Raw genomic sequence first — 15,836 nt, 5'->3', positions numbered from 1 at the left:
TCAAGCAATGACCCGTTTTTGGATGGGCTCATATTTGCGGAAGCTAAAGCTTGTACCAGACAATCGTTTGATTCCAGTTTCGTTTAACTTGCCACCAACACATCTCTTTATTCGGGCTTTTTTGAAGAAGTTTGATTTGGAAACACAAGAATGTCACACTTTACAAAACCACAGGGCCCTTATTGCTATTGTGCAAGAGCGAGCTACAGTAAGCCCTGTGCGGGGGCTTGCGTTTGGCGATTCCACAACGGTTTGGAGCAACGTCAATCATCCTGCCCTCCCAAACAGACTACGAGACTTGTCATGGATGGTGGCTCATGAAGTTCTCCCAGTCAGAGCTGTAATGCACCACCGAGGAATGTCAGCGACTTCGACGTGCCCTCGACCTGGCTGTGGCGCCCAGGAGTCGGTGAGGCACCTTTTTTGTGAGTGCAGCGCTGCCAAGGTCTTGTGGACAATGGCCGAACAACTAGGAAAGTTCCCGGACTTGCCAGCAGGAGAGGTCCCTGATGCACAGTACGTGCTTTACGGGGTGAGTCGGTCGAGGAGGCATCGGAACGACTTTGCCAGGGACTGGCTCACTCTCGCCGCCATCAAGGACGCCATCTGGACCTCCAGAAACCTGCTGGTATGGAGGTGCAGGCAGATCCCCCCCGTGGCTGTGCTCCAAATGGCTGCAGATACCATACAATCTGCGAGCGGCGGGCCTAGGACGCAGCCATAAAGAAGACTCGTCTGTACCCACCCGGAGGGGGGAGCCGGAGCTACGCTGTGGGAGTCCCGGCAGCAACGGCCTGGGTTGTGGAACCCAGAAGGGAGAGGACCCACGCAGAAGGGAAAGGACCCACACAGAGGACTGGAAGAATGCTGCTTGGGAGGGTGGGATGGCAGAGCTATGCCCTTGCACAATAGTATTGCCTTTTACACGCTGGTTAACTACTGTTAAAAGAAAATAACTCTGAAATTGTTTAATTGATGTTGGAAATGTCAGGAAAAAATGTTAAAACGTCATATCGTCACGTCATATTGTCAAATATAAAAAAATTGTGAATATGCTTGATGGCTGTGTTTTGCTGCTGTTGGTGTCAGTGGATTTGTTCAGACCGAGGACAATCGACTTTGGCCTGGACGGATCTATTGACACTAACAAAGATGTTATATAATGAAATTGTGAATATGTTTGATTTTCGAGAAGGTTTGTTCAAACCTCACTTTGTGTTTGCTGTTAAAAACGTAATATTGGAATATAATATTGTGAATGTGCTTAATTGCTGTTGAGATTGTCATGATTGTTTTCTGTTTTTAGTGTCAATAAATTTGTTCAAACCAAAAAACAAAGTGGGAAAGGATAAAAAGAGATACAATGAAAAAGAAAAAGGAAAAAGGGGGGAAAGGAGTGCCTGACCTCCAGCTTTTCCTGGGAAGCAAATATGTCTCTCTCCACTTCCAAAACGCTGTGGGCCCACCCAACAACCCGAAAAGTCAAGCAATGACCCGTTTTTGGATGGGCTCATATTTGCGGAAGCTAAAGCTTGTACCAGACAATCGTTTGATTCCAGTTTCGTTTAACTTGCCACCAACACATCTCTTTATCCGGGATTTTTTGAAGAAGTTTGATTTGGAAACACAAGAATGTCACACTTTACAAAACCACAGGGCCCTTATTGCTATTGTGCAAGAGCGAGCTACAGTAAGCCCTGTGCGGGGGCTTGCGTTTGGCGAATCCACAACGGTTTGGAGCAACGTCAATCATCCTGCCCTCCCAAACAGACTACGAGACTTGTCATGGATGGTGGCTCATGAAGTTCTCCCAGTCAGAGCTGTAATGCACCACCGAGGAATGTCAGCGACTTCGACGTGCCCTCGACCTGGCTGTGGCGCCCAGGAGTCGGTGAGGCACCTTTTTTGTGAGTGCAGCGCTGCCAAGGTCTTGTGGACAATGGCCGAACAACTAGGAAAGTTCCCGGACTTGCCAGCAGGAGAGGTCCCTGATGCACAGTACGTGCTTTACGGGGTGAGTCGGTCAAGGAGGCATCGGAACGACTTTGCCAGGGACTGGCTCACTCTCGCCGCCATCAAGGACGCCATCTGGACCTCCAGAAACCTGCTGGTATGGAGGTGCAGGCAGATCCCCCCCGTGGCTGTGCTCCAAATGGCTGCAGATACCATACAATCTGCGAGCGGCGGGCCTAGGACGCAGCCATAAAGAAGACTCGTCTGTACCCACCCGGAGGGGGGAGCCGGAGCTACACTGTGGGAGTCCCGGCAGCAACGGCCTGGGTTGTGGAACCCAGAAGGGAGAGGACCCACGCAGAATGGAAAGGACCCACACAGAGGACTGGAAGAATGCTGCTTGGGAGGGTGGGATGGCAGAGCTATGCCCTTGCACAATAGTATTGCCTTTTACACGCTGGTTAACTACTGTTAAAAGAAAATAACTCTGAAATTGTTTAATTGATGTTGAAAATGTCAGGAAAAAATGTTAAAACGTCATATCGTCACGTCATATTGTCAAATATAAAAAAAAATGTGAATATGCTTGATGGCTGTGTTTTGCTGCTGTTGGTGTCGGTGGATTTGTTCAGACCGAGGACAATCGACTTTGGCCTGGACGGATCTATTGACACTAACAAAGATGTTATATAATGAAATTGTGAATATGTTTGATTTTCGAGAAGGTTTGTTCAAACCTCACTTTGTGTTTGCTGTTAAAAACGTAATATTGGAATATAATATTGTGAATGTGCTTAATTGCTGTTGAGATTGTCATGATTGTTTTCTGTTTTTAGTGTCAATAAATTTGTTCAAACCAAAAAAAAAAAAAAAAAACCTGCCGGCTGTAGTTTTTAAACTGTGTACTTCCGGAGATGGAATAAGAGCTTGCTCTGTCCACTCCACGCATCGGCCCGGTATTGCAGTACCTCCGGGAACGGTGCATTCGCAATGATCGCACCAAGGCTATAGGGCTAGGACTTTAGCTTAGCCTTTTGGCTGAGAGTAAGTGTCCCGGCTCCTAGGCTTTGTAGCGTATAATGAACTGACCGATAACGGATAATGGATAATGAATAACGAAGATAGATCAATAACCCTTAAAAACCCCCCCTCCGGGAACGGTGCATTCGCAATGATCGCAGCATGGCTTTAGGACTAGGACCTTAGCTTGGCCTTTTGGCTGAGAGTAAGTGTCCCGGCTCCTAGGCTTTGTAGCGTATTATGAACTGACCGATAACGGATAATGGATAATGAATAACGAAGATAGATCAATAACCCTTAAAAACCCCCGTGTAGGTGGTTGTTCAAACCTCACATTAAAGCTAGGACCTTAACTTTGCCTTTTGACTTAAGGCTTTGATGCTAGGTCCTTGGCTCGGCCTTTTAAGTCCTTAGCTTGGCCTTTTGTGTACTTTCTATGAAGTCACTATCTTTGATTTTTGCATTTCGGAGATGGAATATGAGCTTGCTCCGTCCACTCCACGCATCGGCCCGGTATTGCAGTACCTCCGGGAACGGTGCATTCGCAATGATCGCAGCAAGGCTTTAGGGCTAGGACCTTAGCTTGGCCTTTTGGCTGAGAGTAAGTGTCCCGGCTCCTAGGCTTTGTAGCGTATTATGAACTGACCGATATCGGATAATGGATAATGAATAATGAATAACGAAGATAGATCAATAACCCTTAAAAACCCCAAAAACCCCAATTAGGCTAAGAGCTTGCTCTGTCCACTCCACGCATCGGCCCGGTATTGCAGTACCTCCGGGAACGGTGCATTCGCAATGATCGCAGCAAGGCTTTAGGACTAGGACCTTAGCTTGGCCTTTTGGCTGAGAGTAAGTGTCCCGGCTCCTAGGCTTTGTAGCGTATTATGAACTGACCGATAACGGATAATGGATAATGAATAACGAAGATAGATCAATAACCCTTAAAACCCCAAAACCCCAAGTCATATCGTCACGTCATATTGTCAAATATAAAAAAATTGTGAATATGCTTGATGGCTGTGTTTTGCTGCTGTTGGTGTCGGTGGATTTGTTCAGACCGAGGACAATCGACTTTGGCCTGGACGGATCTATTGACACTAACAAAGATGTTATATAATGAAATTGTGAATATGTTTGATTTTCGAGAAGGTTTGTTCAAACCTCACTTTGTGTTTGCTGTTAAAAACGTAATATTGGAATATAATATTGTGAATGTGCTTAATTGCTGTTGAGATTGTCATGATTGTTTTCTGTTTTTAGTGTCAATAAATTTGTTCAAACCAAAAAATTAGGCTAGGGCCTTGACTCAAACTCTCCGCTGATATCAAGTGTCTCGGCTTGATGGCATTAAAGTATATTTCAATATGACTGATAATGGAAAAATGATAAAGGAATTATAAATTTATATGAGTTGCCCCCATTAAATTTGATCAATCTCAAAGAATCCCTACTTTTAAAGTGGGTGAATGCGGCTAATATATCGGTGCGGCTTGTGTGTGTACTAGATCGGATTTCCTCTTGAAATGTGGGGGGTGCGGCATATAATCAGGTGCGCCTTATAGTCCGGAATTTACGGTAAGTGAATATGTTGGTGTGTTTTCCAGTCAGTCATTGTTTAATAAATGACTGTCCAGTAAAACTGAATACATAAATCACAAGCTCCTGGACAACAAACTGTCCAAGTTTCAAGCTCTAAGTCAGGCATAATAAGTTAAATTCAAACTAACTTTTTCTTTAAAAAAAGATTCTTAAGTTAACCACATGATTTGGACTGGGATGTGGAATAGTGTGATACTGAAAGGCGACCAAAATAAGCCAGAGGTGTCAAACTTTTAAGTGGGGGCCACATGCTAGAAGAAAATTCTCAAGGGGGCCGCACTAGTAGGTTTAAGAGAAAGAAAGAAAGGGATGAAAAGAGATAGATGGATAGATACTTTATTCATCCCCGTAGGGAAATTCACACTTCCAGCAGTATCCTTGTGTTGAAAAAGAAAATAATAAAATAAAAGAAATATAATACAGAAATAAAGATAAAGAGAAAAATAGAAAGAGAACAACAGAGATAGAGAAAGAGAGCTAAATAGAGAGAGAGAAGGAGAGAGAGAGAGAGCACAATAAAGAGAAAGGAGAGGGCAAAAGAAAGAAAAATGGGTGGAAAAAGAAATAGAGAAAGAGAAAGCAAAATATAAAGGGAGAGAGAGAGAGAAAGAGAATAAGAGTGAGAGGAGAAAGAGACAGAGAAAGAGACAAAGAAAGAAAGAGAGACAAAACAGTAAGTGTGAGAAACAGAGAGAAAGAAAGAATGTGAAAGAGAGAAAGTGAGAAAAGAAAGAGCAAAAGAGAAAGAAAAAGAGTAAAAAAGAGAGGGAAAGATGGAAAAGGGATGAGAAATAAAGAGGGTGAAAAAGAAAGGGGAAAAAGAAGAGCGTCTAAGAAGGAGTGAAAAAGAGTGTGAGAAAATGAGAAAGAGATAGAGAGGGGAAAACAGTGAAAAAAGAAAAAAGAGAAAGAAAAAGTGGGAATGAGAGAGAGGAAAAAAAAAGAAAAGAAAGGGACAAATACAGCCCCAGTTTCTTTGGGAGTGTTGCCTGGCTTTGGTGTGTTGTCCATCATACAAAGTATCTTTTAACCTCCTGGTAGATGATGTCCACCCCCAAGCAGCAGGACCACTTATTGCTGAGTGTCTTGATCTGTGCATTAAAGACAAGACACAGGAGCTTAAACAACTTAATCACGAAAAATAATTTATTTATTGTATTTCCCTGTACTACCTGAAGAACAGTGATTAGTGTATACAATATACTGTAAATGATCTGTTGCCACCGACTGATACGTAAGAATTTTACAGTTCACTCTGTCAGCACCCTGGCAAGCAACAGCAAACAACGCATTGCCGATACAGTACAATATTGGCTCCGTTTTCCCCCCTCCTCAATCAAGAAAGCGTGTGCACGTGTGTCCCAGTAATGAATGGCTGCCTGTGGTGCATGCGGGACACAGCACCACAGTCACCATAAACGATTTTCAGGCTCCGCTGCAATCAAACAAATGACAATGATGGAGTTAAAATATTGAAAAACTGTTAAAGTTTATTACTAAGTTCAAAAGACATGTTTTGTTTTAATGGCTGCACAATTAATGATTAGTAGAAGTGTAATATTTTATTTGTATTTAATTTAAGAGTTCATTTTTGTTCCTACTAAAGGATTTTATACATTTGACTATAAAGGATTTTGTACGATCAAAAACAAATTACATTTAAATGCAAAAGTCCCCTGATCCCTCTTATTTTCCCTTCGACTCCCTTCGCTTTTACAATAATATCCACTACATCCCGAGGGATATACAGAGACCACCGGATCTCCCTGGAAGATTTGCCGCCTGCCGACAATGACAACGACGGAGCAAAGGCTGAGCTAAGCTAAGAAGGCGACCACACAGACCAGCGCTCCCAAGCATGTTCAACCAACGCCAGATCCATCGTCCACAATGAGTGAATTGAGCTGTGGATCGCCACCAACAACGTCCGGAATTGGAGGACTTTTTTTTTGCCATCACGGAGTCTTGGCTTTCCCGACGCCGCATTACATCACCGGCTCGAACGAGACGAAGACTCCGGTAAAAACAGGGGTTGGAGACTACGCGCTACAATAATAGCGGAACCATTGACACACACTGCTCACTCGATATGGAGTTTCTAGCTATGTACCGGAGAGTTAACTGTGGTCTTTGTGTTTGCTGTATACTTTCCACCGCTAACAGTTTCACCGGATGCTAACGTTAGCATAGCGCTAAATCTCCTGCCCGCTGCTAAACAGCAGCTTGCACACCCCAACGGAGCTTTATCGTCGACGGCGACTTTAATCGGGCATGTTTACGGACTGTACTCCCAATCCATTCAATTGTGGACTCAGCAATTCGGAAAAACACTGGACTATGTGTAATGTAATGTAAGATCAAACATTCGGTTGTGTCCGGCAACTCTGTTTGACCCTCTTAAATTAATTAATTGTATTAGAATTCTTGTTTCGGAAGTGCATTAAGGTTCCCTTTGTGGTACTCTGTGCCCTTGAAGTTGCTCTCTGCCTCAAAAGGGTTAGAGACCTCTGATCTAGAACTTGCTGCATCGATTGATATTTTGAAACAGAAAGCTTGTTGTTGCTGTCGAGTCTACTTTTAGCATGATTTCTGTTCTAACATCTAGTTGATGTTGACTCCATATTTTCTGTTGATATCTTGCAACATTCATTGCACTCTGATCATCCTGAAATGGGGTTTGTATCATTTGCAATCCCTTCTCAGGCTTTCTTCTTCCTTGTGTGAGTTTTTGGGGTTTATCCTTGCCCTGATGTACGTTACAGATCAGGGGATGTTGTAATGTTGGTCTGTGCAGCCCTTTGATTATTCTCATGAACAGGGGCTTTACAAATAAATGCGACTTGACTTACAGTCACTACCTAATTTGTTGAAAAACACTAATATAATGTGTTCGTACACACTAGCCAACAAATATTAAGCATCCATGAATGAAAGTGTCTTTGTGTGAATAGAATAGAATAGAATAGAATACAAAAGACCATTCTGGTATTGAATAATGGAGCACAACTCAAGGTTTGCATTTCAAGAATAAACAAATACAAACTGAATTAAAATTGTTTTACACAAAATGTTAAAGTTTAATCAAAGATTTAAACTAAACTATTTTACTAACTATTTTTCAGGTGACATCCAGACAACGCACAATGCTTCATATCACCACTGGTCATACTGAAAGGCTAGAGAAAAGATGGCTTCTGCACTGATGATATTCTCAACTAAAATTTCACTTATGACTAAGAACCAGTGATCCCCAAATTTAGCCTGTGGGCCAGATACGGACCACCTACATTCGATTCAGCTCCAGCAAATTATGTTCTCTTTTTCAAACCTAAAACCTAAAAAAGTCTGGGAGTTATTTCTGGGAAACGACAGGATTTAAACCCAGGTCGCGACAGAGTGGTATTTGTGCAGTCTGATTTTTGTAGTATTTCTTTATTTTTTATAATGTTATCGTACTTTTATTTTGTAGTATTTCTACAGTGTTTTGGGGAATTATTTTCTCAGGATATTTTTTTACTATATCTGTGGTATTTTTCTTGTATTACTGTAGTTGTACTTTTGAAGTATTTATTTCATAATTATTCTGCAGCAGTGTTTTTGTAGTTTTTCTTGGGTAATATTTATTTAGTAGTATTTTTGTATTATAGTATTACTGTAGTGCTATCTTTGTAGTATTTCTGTAGAAATATTTTGAAGGATTTCCAGTATCTTTGTAGTATCTATCTTTTACTATTACTGTAGTCATTTTTTTGTAGTTTTTCTGTTGTAATATTTCTGTAATAGTATTTTTTATCATATTAGTTTTGTAGTATTTCTATAGTATTTTTTTCTTATCAGAAGGAAGCCAAAATGATATATTTGCTCCCTGTTTAGAAGCACTACGTTTAATAATTGGGTTTTTTTTGAAATTGTGAAGTATATTTGTAGTATTTTTGCCAATTTAATCTTTATGCATTTACCACAACCACCACATTCCATTTATACAACCCTGCCTTGCTGCGTTTACAGACCAATGGTGACAAGATGGGCCGTTGAGTTGCTAGTATTAAATAAAACAGCCTTTTGGCTGTTCACTGGTCATTCTGGGGTCTGAGAAAATTCCTCAGACTTCTAGTGTTAATTTCATTGTACAGTGGAACCTCGGTTCTCGACCATAATCCGTTCCAGAACCCTGTTCGAAAACCGATTTGTTCGATCATCGAAATCATTTTTCCCATCAAAAATAATGTAAATTGTTTTAATTCGTTCCAACACCCTGAATGTTTACCTTGAATGTTTAACGTAAACATAAAGCTAACCCAGGCTAATCGTACGTTCGCGTTATCGTAATCTTGCATACGTAAGATTACGCTAACATGAACGTGTACAAATACAAAAATCAGGTCGTTTACAAGTAATTTAGCAGCTGGGTCTCCACAACAAGTGGTGAGCGGTTCATTGGAAAGGAGGCTCCGCTCCAACACCCTCAATGTTGGGCTCTGTTCCAACACCCCGGATGTTTACGTTGAATGTTTAACGTAAACTTAAAGCTAACCCAGGCTAATCGTACGTTCGCGTTATCGTAATCTTCCGTACGAAAGATGACGCTAACATGAACGTGTAAAAAAAAAAATGGAGAAAGAAAAGAATTATGAATAGGATTTCTTACCTTTGTGGTGGTTTCTTTCTTAAATGCAATAGTTGTACGCACAACTTTTCTTTTTTCACCTGTAGCAACTTTGCTGCTTGCACTGACTTTCTTCAAAGGCATAATTAGGGGCTAAAACACTTCGTACACCTATATTAAAAGCGAAAGCAAAACGAAGCACGTCCGCTCCGATAACAGTTGGTCACGAAAAGAGCGATCTACACCCGTACGGCGCTCAGCATCGCACCCTAGCGTACGCACTCACGCATTACCGGCGTTCGAACTCCGATTTTTTGACCGAACAGCGAAGCAAGAATTTCTCGAAATTCCTGGTCGGACTCCGATTTGTTCGAACTGAGAGGCGTTCGAAAACCGAGGTTCCACTGTACCTTGTAACCTGAAATTTATGTATGTAAGGACATTTGTAAGTATAAGTACCACTCTATATTCCGACATACACAACGTCAGATTTATTTTCAAATATGCTCTATGCACAGAATATAGCACAGAGGAAATTGCCTACTGTTCTCCGCGTGCGAACATGGAATAAATAGGGCATAATACAAATAACAACTAACCAATGGTTGTAAGAAATTATAGAAACAAGTTTAATCAACAAAGTCCAGAATATTAAAATCAGCCTCTTACTATAGGAGGTGGAGAATGTGAGAGGTTTTGAATTCCTGGGCGTAACAGTGACTGAAGACCTGTCCTGCCCAACCAGGAGGACATTGCCAGCTTTTAAATTTTATAAAAGATTCTTTTCACCCCAGTCACCACCTCTTTGACCTTTTGCCATCTGGTAGGCGCTGCAGGTTCCTTATAACAAGGACAATGGCCGGTTTTAGTGAACTGTCACTTGATGATCTCAAACAAGTGGTGAATGCGGCCAAACCGACAACTTGCCAGTTCGACCCGCTCCCAGGTTCACTTATTAAAAGTCTTTTTAGCGTCCTTGGGCCTTCAGTTCTAAATATTATAAATACATCACTCTCCTCAGGTGTAGTTCCAGCAGCTTTTAAGTCCGCCGTTATTAAACCCACACTGAAACGACCCAACCTTGATCCAGAAATATTAAGTAATTACAGACCTGTGTCAAACCTACCTTTCCTCTCTAAAGTATTTGAAAGAGTAGTGGCACAGCAGCTGAATGCTTTCATATCGGAGAATAACCTTTTTGAATCCATGCAATCAGGATTCAGGGCTAACCACTCTACTGAGACAGCTCTGATCAAGGTAACAAATGGATTCTGGCGCTTCATCACTTTTGCTGCTGCTGGATCTTAGTGCTGCTTTTGACACAGTGCGCCACAATATCCTACTAGAACGGTTGGAAAAATGGATTGGTCTCTCAGGAGCCGTCCTCTCGTGGTTCAAATCCTACCTCTCAGATAGGACGCACTGTGTTAAATATGGTGAAACGACATCTGAGCCCTTTAATGTTACCTGCGGTGTTCCGCAGGGTTCAGTGCTCGGCCCCCTACTTTTCAACATTTACATGCTTCCATTAGGTGATATTATTCGCAAGTACAATATCAGCTTCCACTGCTACGCAGACGACACTCAACTATATCTTCCGTTGGAGGAATCTTCCACACTAAACTGTGGAAATTTGGAGGCCTGTCTCACTGAGATAAAAGAGTGGATGTCACTCAATTTATTGCGTCTTAACTCTGAAAAGACCGAAATGTTAGTCATTGGTCCTTCTAAATGCCGGGACTTATTCTCAAAAACTGCTGTGAACATTGACAAATGTCACATCACACAGAGTGACTCAGTTAAAAATTTAGGTGTCATATTTGACCCTGATCTATCCTTTGAGATGCATGTAAAGCAAATTACTAGAACTGCCTTCTTCCATCTTCGCAACATTGCTAAAATCCGTTCAATACTGTCTCAGTCTGATGCGGAAACAATAATTCATGCATTTGTTACCTCCCGTCTCGATTACTGCAATGCACTACTCTCCGGTCTCCCGAAGTCCAGAATCAAGTCTCTTCAGCTAGTACAAAATGCCGCAGCGAGGCTTTTAACTAGTACAAAAAAGTACGATCACATAACACCGATTTTGGCTAACCTGCATTGGCTCCCAGTTAGCCAAAGATGTGACTTCAAAGTTCTCTTAGTATTGTACAAAATCATACATGGACTTGCTCCCTCTTATCTTTCAGATCTGATCTGCCACTATGTCCCGGTCCGAAGCCTACGATCTGAGAGTGCTGGTCTTCTGATGATCCCGAGAGCAAAGAAGTCTTCTGCTGGTTCGAGAGCGTTCTCCATCCGGGCACCGGGGGTGTGGAATGCTCTTCCCCCTGAGATTCGATCTGCAACCTCAGTGGAAATGTTTAAATCTAAACTTAAAACTCACTTCTACTCCATTGCATACGAGTAACCTACTCCTCTTGTCGGTTGAAAATAGTTTGTGTAATATAGTGTAACAATCTGTGAAGCCCTTTGAGACTCTTCGTGATTTAGGGCTATACAAATAAAAATGACTTGACTTGACTTGACTTGACAAACAGGCTCAGAGACAGTTTCTTTCCCAGGGCCATAACCATCCTAAACAAACATGCAAAAAAGGGAAAAAGTTCATCTTGCGACTTATTTTGGAATTTCTGTTGCTGCTAAATGTTTTTTATTGCACTTCTTTTCATTGCACTAGGGTTACGATGCACTATTCTTTCATTTCATTGGTATTATAAGTTAGGCCGGTCTTCAGGCACTAGTTTGTTAATATTTTCCCTATGCAGATACACCTCTACTTACAAATTTAATTTGATCTAGGAGTAGCTTTGTAACCTAAAGTAAGTAGACGCCTTTTGAATGTAAATGCACCAATCTGTTCCAAGGCCCACAAAAGTATGATAAATATTTTTTAAACAAATCATAAAAGAGCATCTGAAACAAATACATATTCAAATTAGATCACCGCACAAAAACAAAACAAGAGGCACATAATGTAAAAGAATAAAGGAAATAAGATATTCATTTACCCTTTGACTGTCCTCTTTGTTTGCCAGTCTTCGGCAGTGTTCTTTGCCTGGCGTTTTTCTTGAAAAACTGATCCAATGATGTCTGCTTTTGCCGGCTATTGACAATCCATCGAATTGATTGAAATCAGTTCCGAAAATTGGGCCAAAATGGCTTTAATTCTGGGCTGATGGAATGATGGCTGCATCTTTCTCATTGTCATCTCTTAAATCCTCCTGCTTGGTGGTGAGTTTTCATCCCTTTTTATAATCTCTTGCTTTGTTTCGATGACCAGAACATGTCTCTCTTTCTTCTTTTCTCCTTGTCCACTTCAAAGGGCTATCATTTCTCCTTAAATGATTTTTTGTAGCAGTAACACATAGTAGACCGTTTAGAGAGCGGGAAGGGGACATGGAGAGCATGCCAGGATTCCTGCATATGCATCAGATTGCCAGATAGAACTATGGGAGCGGCAAATGACAGCACTTAATGTACTGTATTTTTTACTTTTTATCCTGAAAAACCTTTATAACTAGAGGCAATGTTTTAACGTTCAGGTACAGTGGAACCTCGGTTCTCAACCATAATCCGTTCCAGAACCCTGTTCGAAAACCGATTTGTTCGATCACCGAAATCATTTTTCCCATTAAAAGTAATGTAAATCGTTTTAATCCGTTCCAACCCCCTGAATGTTTACCTTGAATGTTTAACTTAAACTAAAGCTAACCCAGGCTAATGGTACTTGCGCGTATCGTAATCTTCCGTACGAAAGATTACGCTAACATAAACGTGTAAAAATAACAAAAAGGATAAAGAAAAGAATTATGAATAGGATTTCTTACCTTTGTGGTGGTCAGCAGAAGGTGCAGGTAGACGGTGGGGTATTCCCTAAAAAGATCAGACACTCGCACACCTCCTTCATATTTTGCTATTATTTCTTTCTTAAATTCAATCGTTGTACGCACTATTTTTCTTTTTTCACCTGGAGCAACTTTACTGCTTGCACTGACTTTCTTCAGAGGTATAATTAGGGGCTAAAACACTTCGTACACCTATATTAAAAGCGAAAGCAAAGCGAAGCACGTCCGCACGGGATAGCAGTCGGTCACGAAAAGAGCGATATGCACCCGTACGCCGCTCAGCATCGCACCCTAGCGTACGCACTAGGGTGGTCCTTAATGGGGGTCGAAATTTTTGGGGGGGAAATATTGGGCTCTGACCCCCCGCATATGTTCTTATATCGATAAAAACACACTGTGTGCAATTTTGAACAATTTGGATAATATTTAGAGGTAGCTCAACGACTTTGAAATTTCCCAAAATGGTAAAATTTTGGCAATTTTCGAGAAAAAAACGGAAATCTTATAATTGTAACACAAGAAAAGTTACAAGTAAATATAACAATATTGTATTTATTTTTACCTCAACAGCCACCACCCTTTCGAGGTTTCATTCACTGTGCGTGATCGGCATTTCCAAATAACATCCAAATTTGGGCGTCAATAAAATGAACTAAATTTGCAACTTCACCAACACAGATCATGTGCATTATGCAAAACAGTGTGAAAACAAATCTTACAGTTTGATGTGCATACAGTACAAAAACAATATGATAAGTGAAAATAGAACCAAGCCAACACCAAACAGTCTACCGAGTAATAGTCGAATAATAATTTCCAAATCACCAGTTCAGAGTTCACATAAAACAGGCCGATTGTCTTTGGAAAAACAATGCGTTTGCTCTCAGTTCAGCAATTACCTCAACGAATCATTAAGATTATCATTGTAACATAGCCTATCATCAAATGTTGTGTATGTTCACAAAGTGTTCATTTCTGTTTCACGATGGTCTGTTTTTGAGTATTCGGGAACCTTTTGCGATGTTCTGCAACCACCAGTAACAGGTACTGTAATTGTTCTTCATTGTGGGTGAGACGACCATTGAAGTTTTGAATCAGTGCGACGCCTCGCTCTGCGTGGTCATTGATGACAGACAATGCTTTCACCTTGTCACATGCCTCTCTATAATCAATGCGGCCATTCCATGTGGTCGGTTCTGCATCCAAGAAGCTGGTGGAGATCTCGAGAAGCTGCAGCAGCTTGATGGTATTAGTGGTTGCAAAATCTGCGAGTTTCTTGTCATTGACGCACTTCAGATCCACCTGGCCTTTAACTTCTGGTTCTTCCGCTCCTGGGGTTGACTTCATGGCACTCGAGATGTCAGTTTTCGTTTCATGCGATACGTCGGGATCAAAAAGGGACAAGCCAACAAGGACTTCAGAAAGATACCAGAGATGAGTTGCAAACTTTTTGCTTGTCGCTTGAGAGATGGCTTTGTTGATGTTCCCATAGTTCACCAGGTCCTTTAGAAAAGCGAAATCATGGCGAGGAGCACTGGCTGCCACAGGACACAGGAACCAAGCCTTAACATATATCCTAGCATAGAAAAGACACACGTCACGAAGACCTTTTTCCTCACGGGCAGTCAGTCGGAACTGGTGTCGAAACATACACACCTTGAATGAATATATGACCTTGGCCATCCATCTCGCCTGATGCATCGCCCCTGGTGCCATAAACTTCACTTCTCGCTCAGGTATGCCTCCGAGATAGACAAGGACAAGCTCGAGCAACTCCCGGTAGTCGTCTCTTGGTTGGTTCGCTTGAAGGGTTTCAGAAATGAAACCGTTGAGGCTGTCTCTAACATCTGCGATGTTCTGTCTGGTGTACTCATCACTGTTTGCATTCTGAAAGTCACTGGAGTCGATGAAGCTCCATTGCGTTTTAAATCGCTTGAAGATTTGGATTTCTGGACTAGAAGACGATCCCATGCACGTCCAAAATGCACAACCTGCAATAAGCTCCATGACATGGTGACGGCATCCCAAGTGCATCAGGTCACGGCCAAGCATCTGCTCCAAAAGCACGCAAGCTCCGGATTGGCGACTGGTGTTGGAACTGGTTGTGTCGAAGCACATACCCTTCACCTGATCAGATATACCCCACTGATTTAAGGTGTCTGTCACAGCACAAGCCTGTTCCTGTCCCGTGCCAGATCCAAGTTTCGGTACAGCCAAGAGTTGTGAAATTCCAGGTCCAGACACTAAAACTGGTAGCCGATCTACCTTCTCGGAGCCAGTCAAATCACGAAGAAGTTTACCATCCCAGTGAACAACCAGTTGAGCTTTTGGATCAAAGGCATGCTTAATAGCTGTGGCCTGTGTTTTTCTGTGTTCATGCCGCTGTCGCCGAATTGAGCTTCGATTTAAAGAGAATTCTGAGAGATCATGTCCCAAACTCTTTGCTGTCTCACTGACAAGAAGCATTGCTTTCCTATCGGAAATACCGGTTCGATCCAGACTAGACGACAGCTCTGGGGAGATGATTTGCTTTCTGCCTCTTTTAGATTGTTTGGTATCGGAAGTTGAGCTACTGCAGGCAACGCTGTCTGGAGAAAAGTTGCCAGACTCCTCCTCATCCGAAGTTTCACTGCTGCCCTCCAATGTCACTGATTGACTCATCGCCTCAATTTCTTGATCGGATCTACGCTTTCTTTTTTCCTCTTTATATTGACTCTTCTGTGTGGCTTTTTCTTTTTTCTCAAGGACCTTGTCTACCGATGTCATCGAGCCACGTCGTCCATCTTCTCTCTGTGCCAAAAGAA

The 15,836-nt window shown here is 41.9% G+C and overlaps 1 protein-coding gene and 2 pseudogenes across 1 annotated transcript; 2 read left to right on the top strand and 1 right to left on the bottom strand.

Moving 5' to 3' along the window:
• Window positions 1-2,771: 2,771 nt before the first annotated feature.
• Window positions 2,772-2,943, top strand: LOC148351326 (U2 spliceosomal RNA; annotated as a pseudogene).
• A 415-nt stretch (window positions 2,944-3,358) lies between these two features.
• LOC148351325 (U2 spliceosomal RNA) lies at window positions 3,359-3,520 on the top strand (annotated as a pseudogene).
• Window positions 3,521-13,987: 10,467 nt separating this feature from the next.
• LOC148351324 (uncharacterized) lies at window positions 13,988-15,048 on the bottom strand. The gene has a single exon (XM_088354785.1). The coding sequence runs from the start codon at window positions 15,037-15,039 to the stop codon at window positions 14,002-14,004; it is 1,038 nt and encodes a 345-aa protein (XP_088210911.1). The 5' UTR covers window positions 15,040-15,048; the 3' UTR covers window positions 13,988-14,001.
• Between the last annotated feature and the right edge of the window lie 788 nt (window positions 15,049-15,836).

This window comes from Urocampus carinirostris, chromosome 15 (assembly GCF_059441175.1).
Source record: "Urocampus carinirostris isolate Australia breed hairy pipefish chromosome 15, RoL_Ucar_1.0, whole genome shotgun sequence".
NCBI lineage: Eukaryota > Metazoa > Chordata > Actinopteri > Syngnathiformes > Syngnathidae > Urocampus > Urocampus carinirostris.
The sequence above is the reverse complement of the archived record's forward strand: the minus strand, read 5'-3'. Positions and strand labels throughout refer to the sequence as shown.

What these genes read in the sequence shown, in the direction of transcription:
- LOC148351324 (XM_088354785.1), bottom strand. Translation starts at nt 15,039, where the DNA reads ATGGAGCTTATTGCAGGTTGTGCATTTTGGACGTGCATGGGATCGTCT.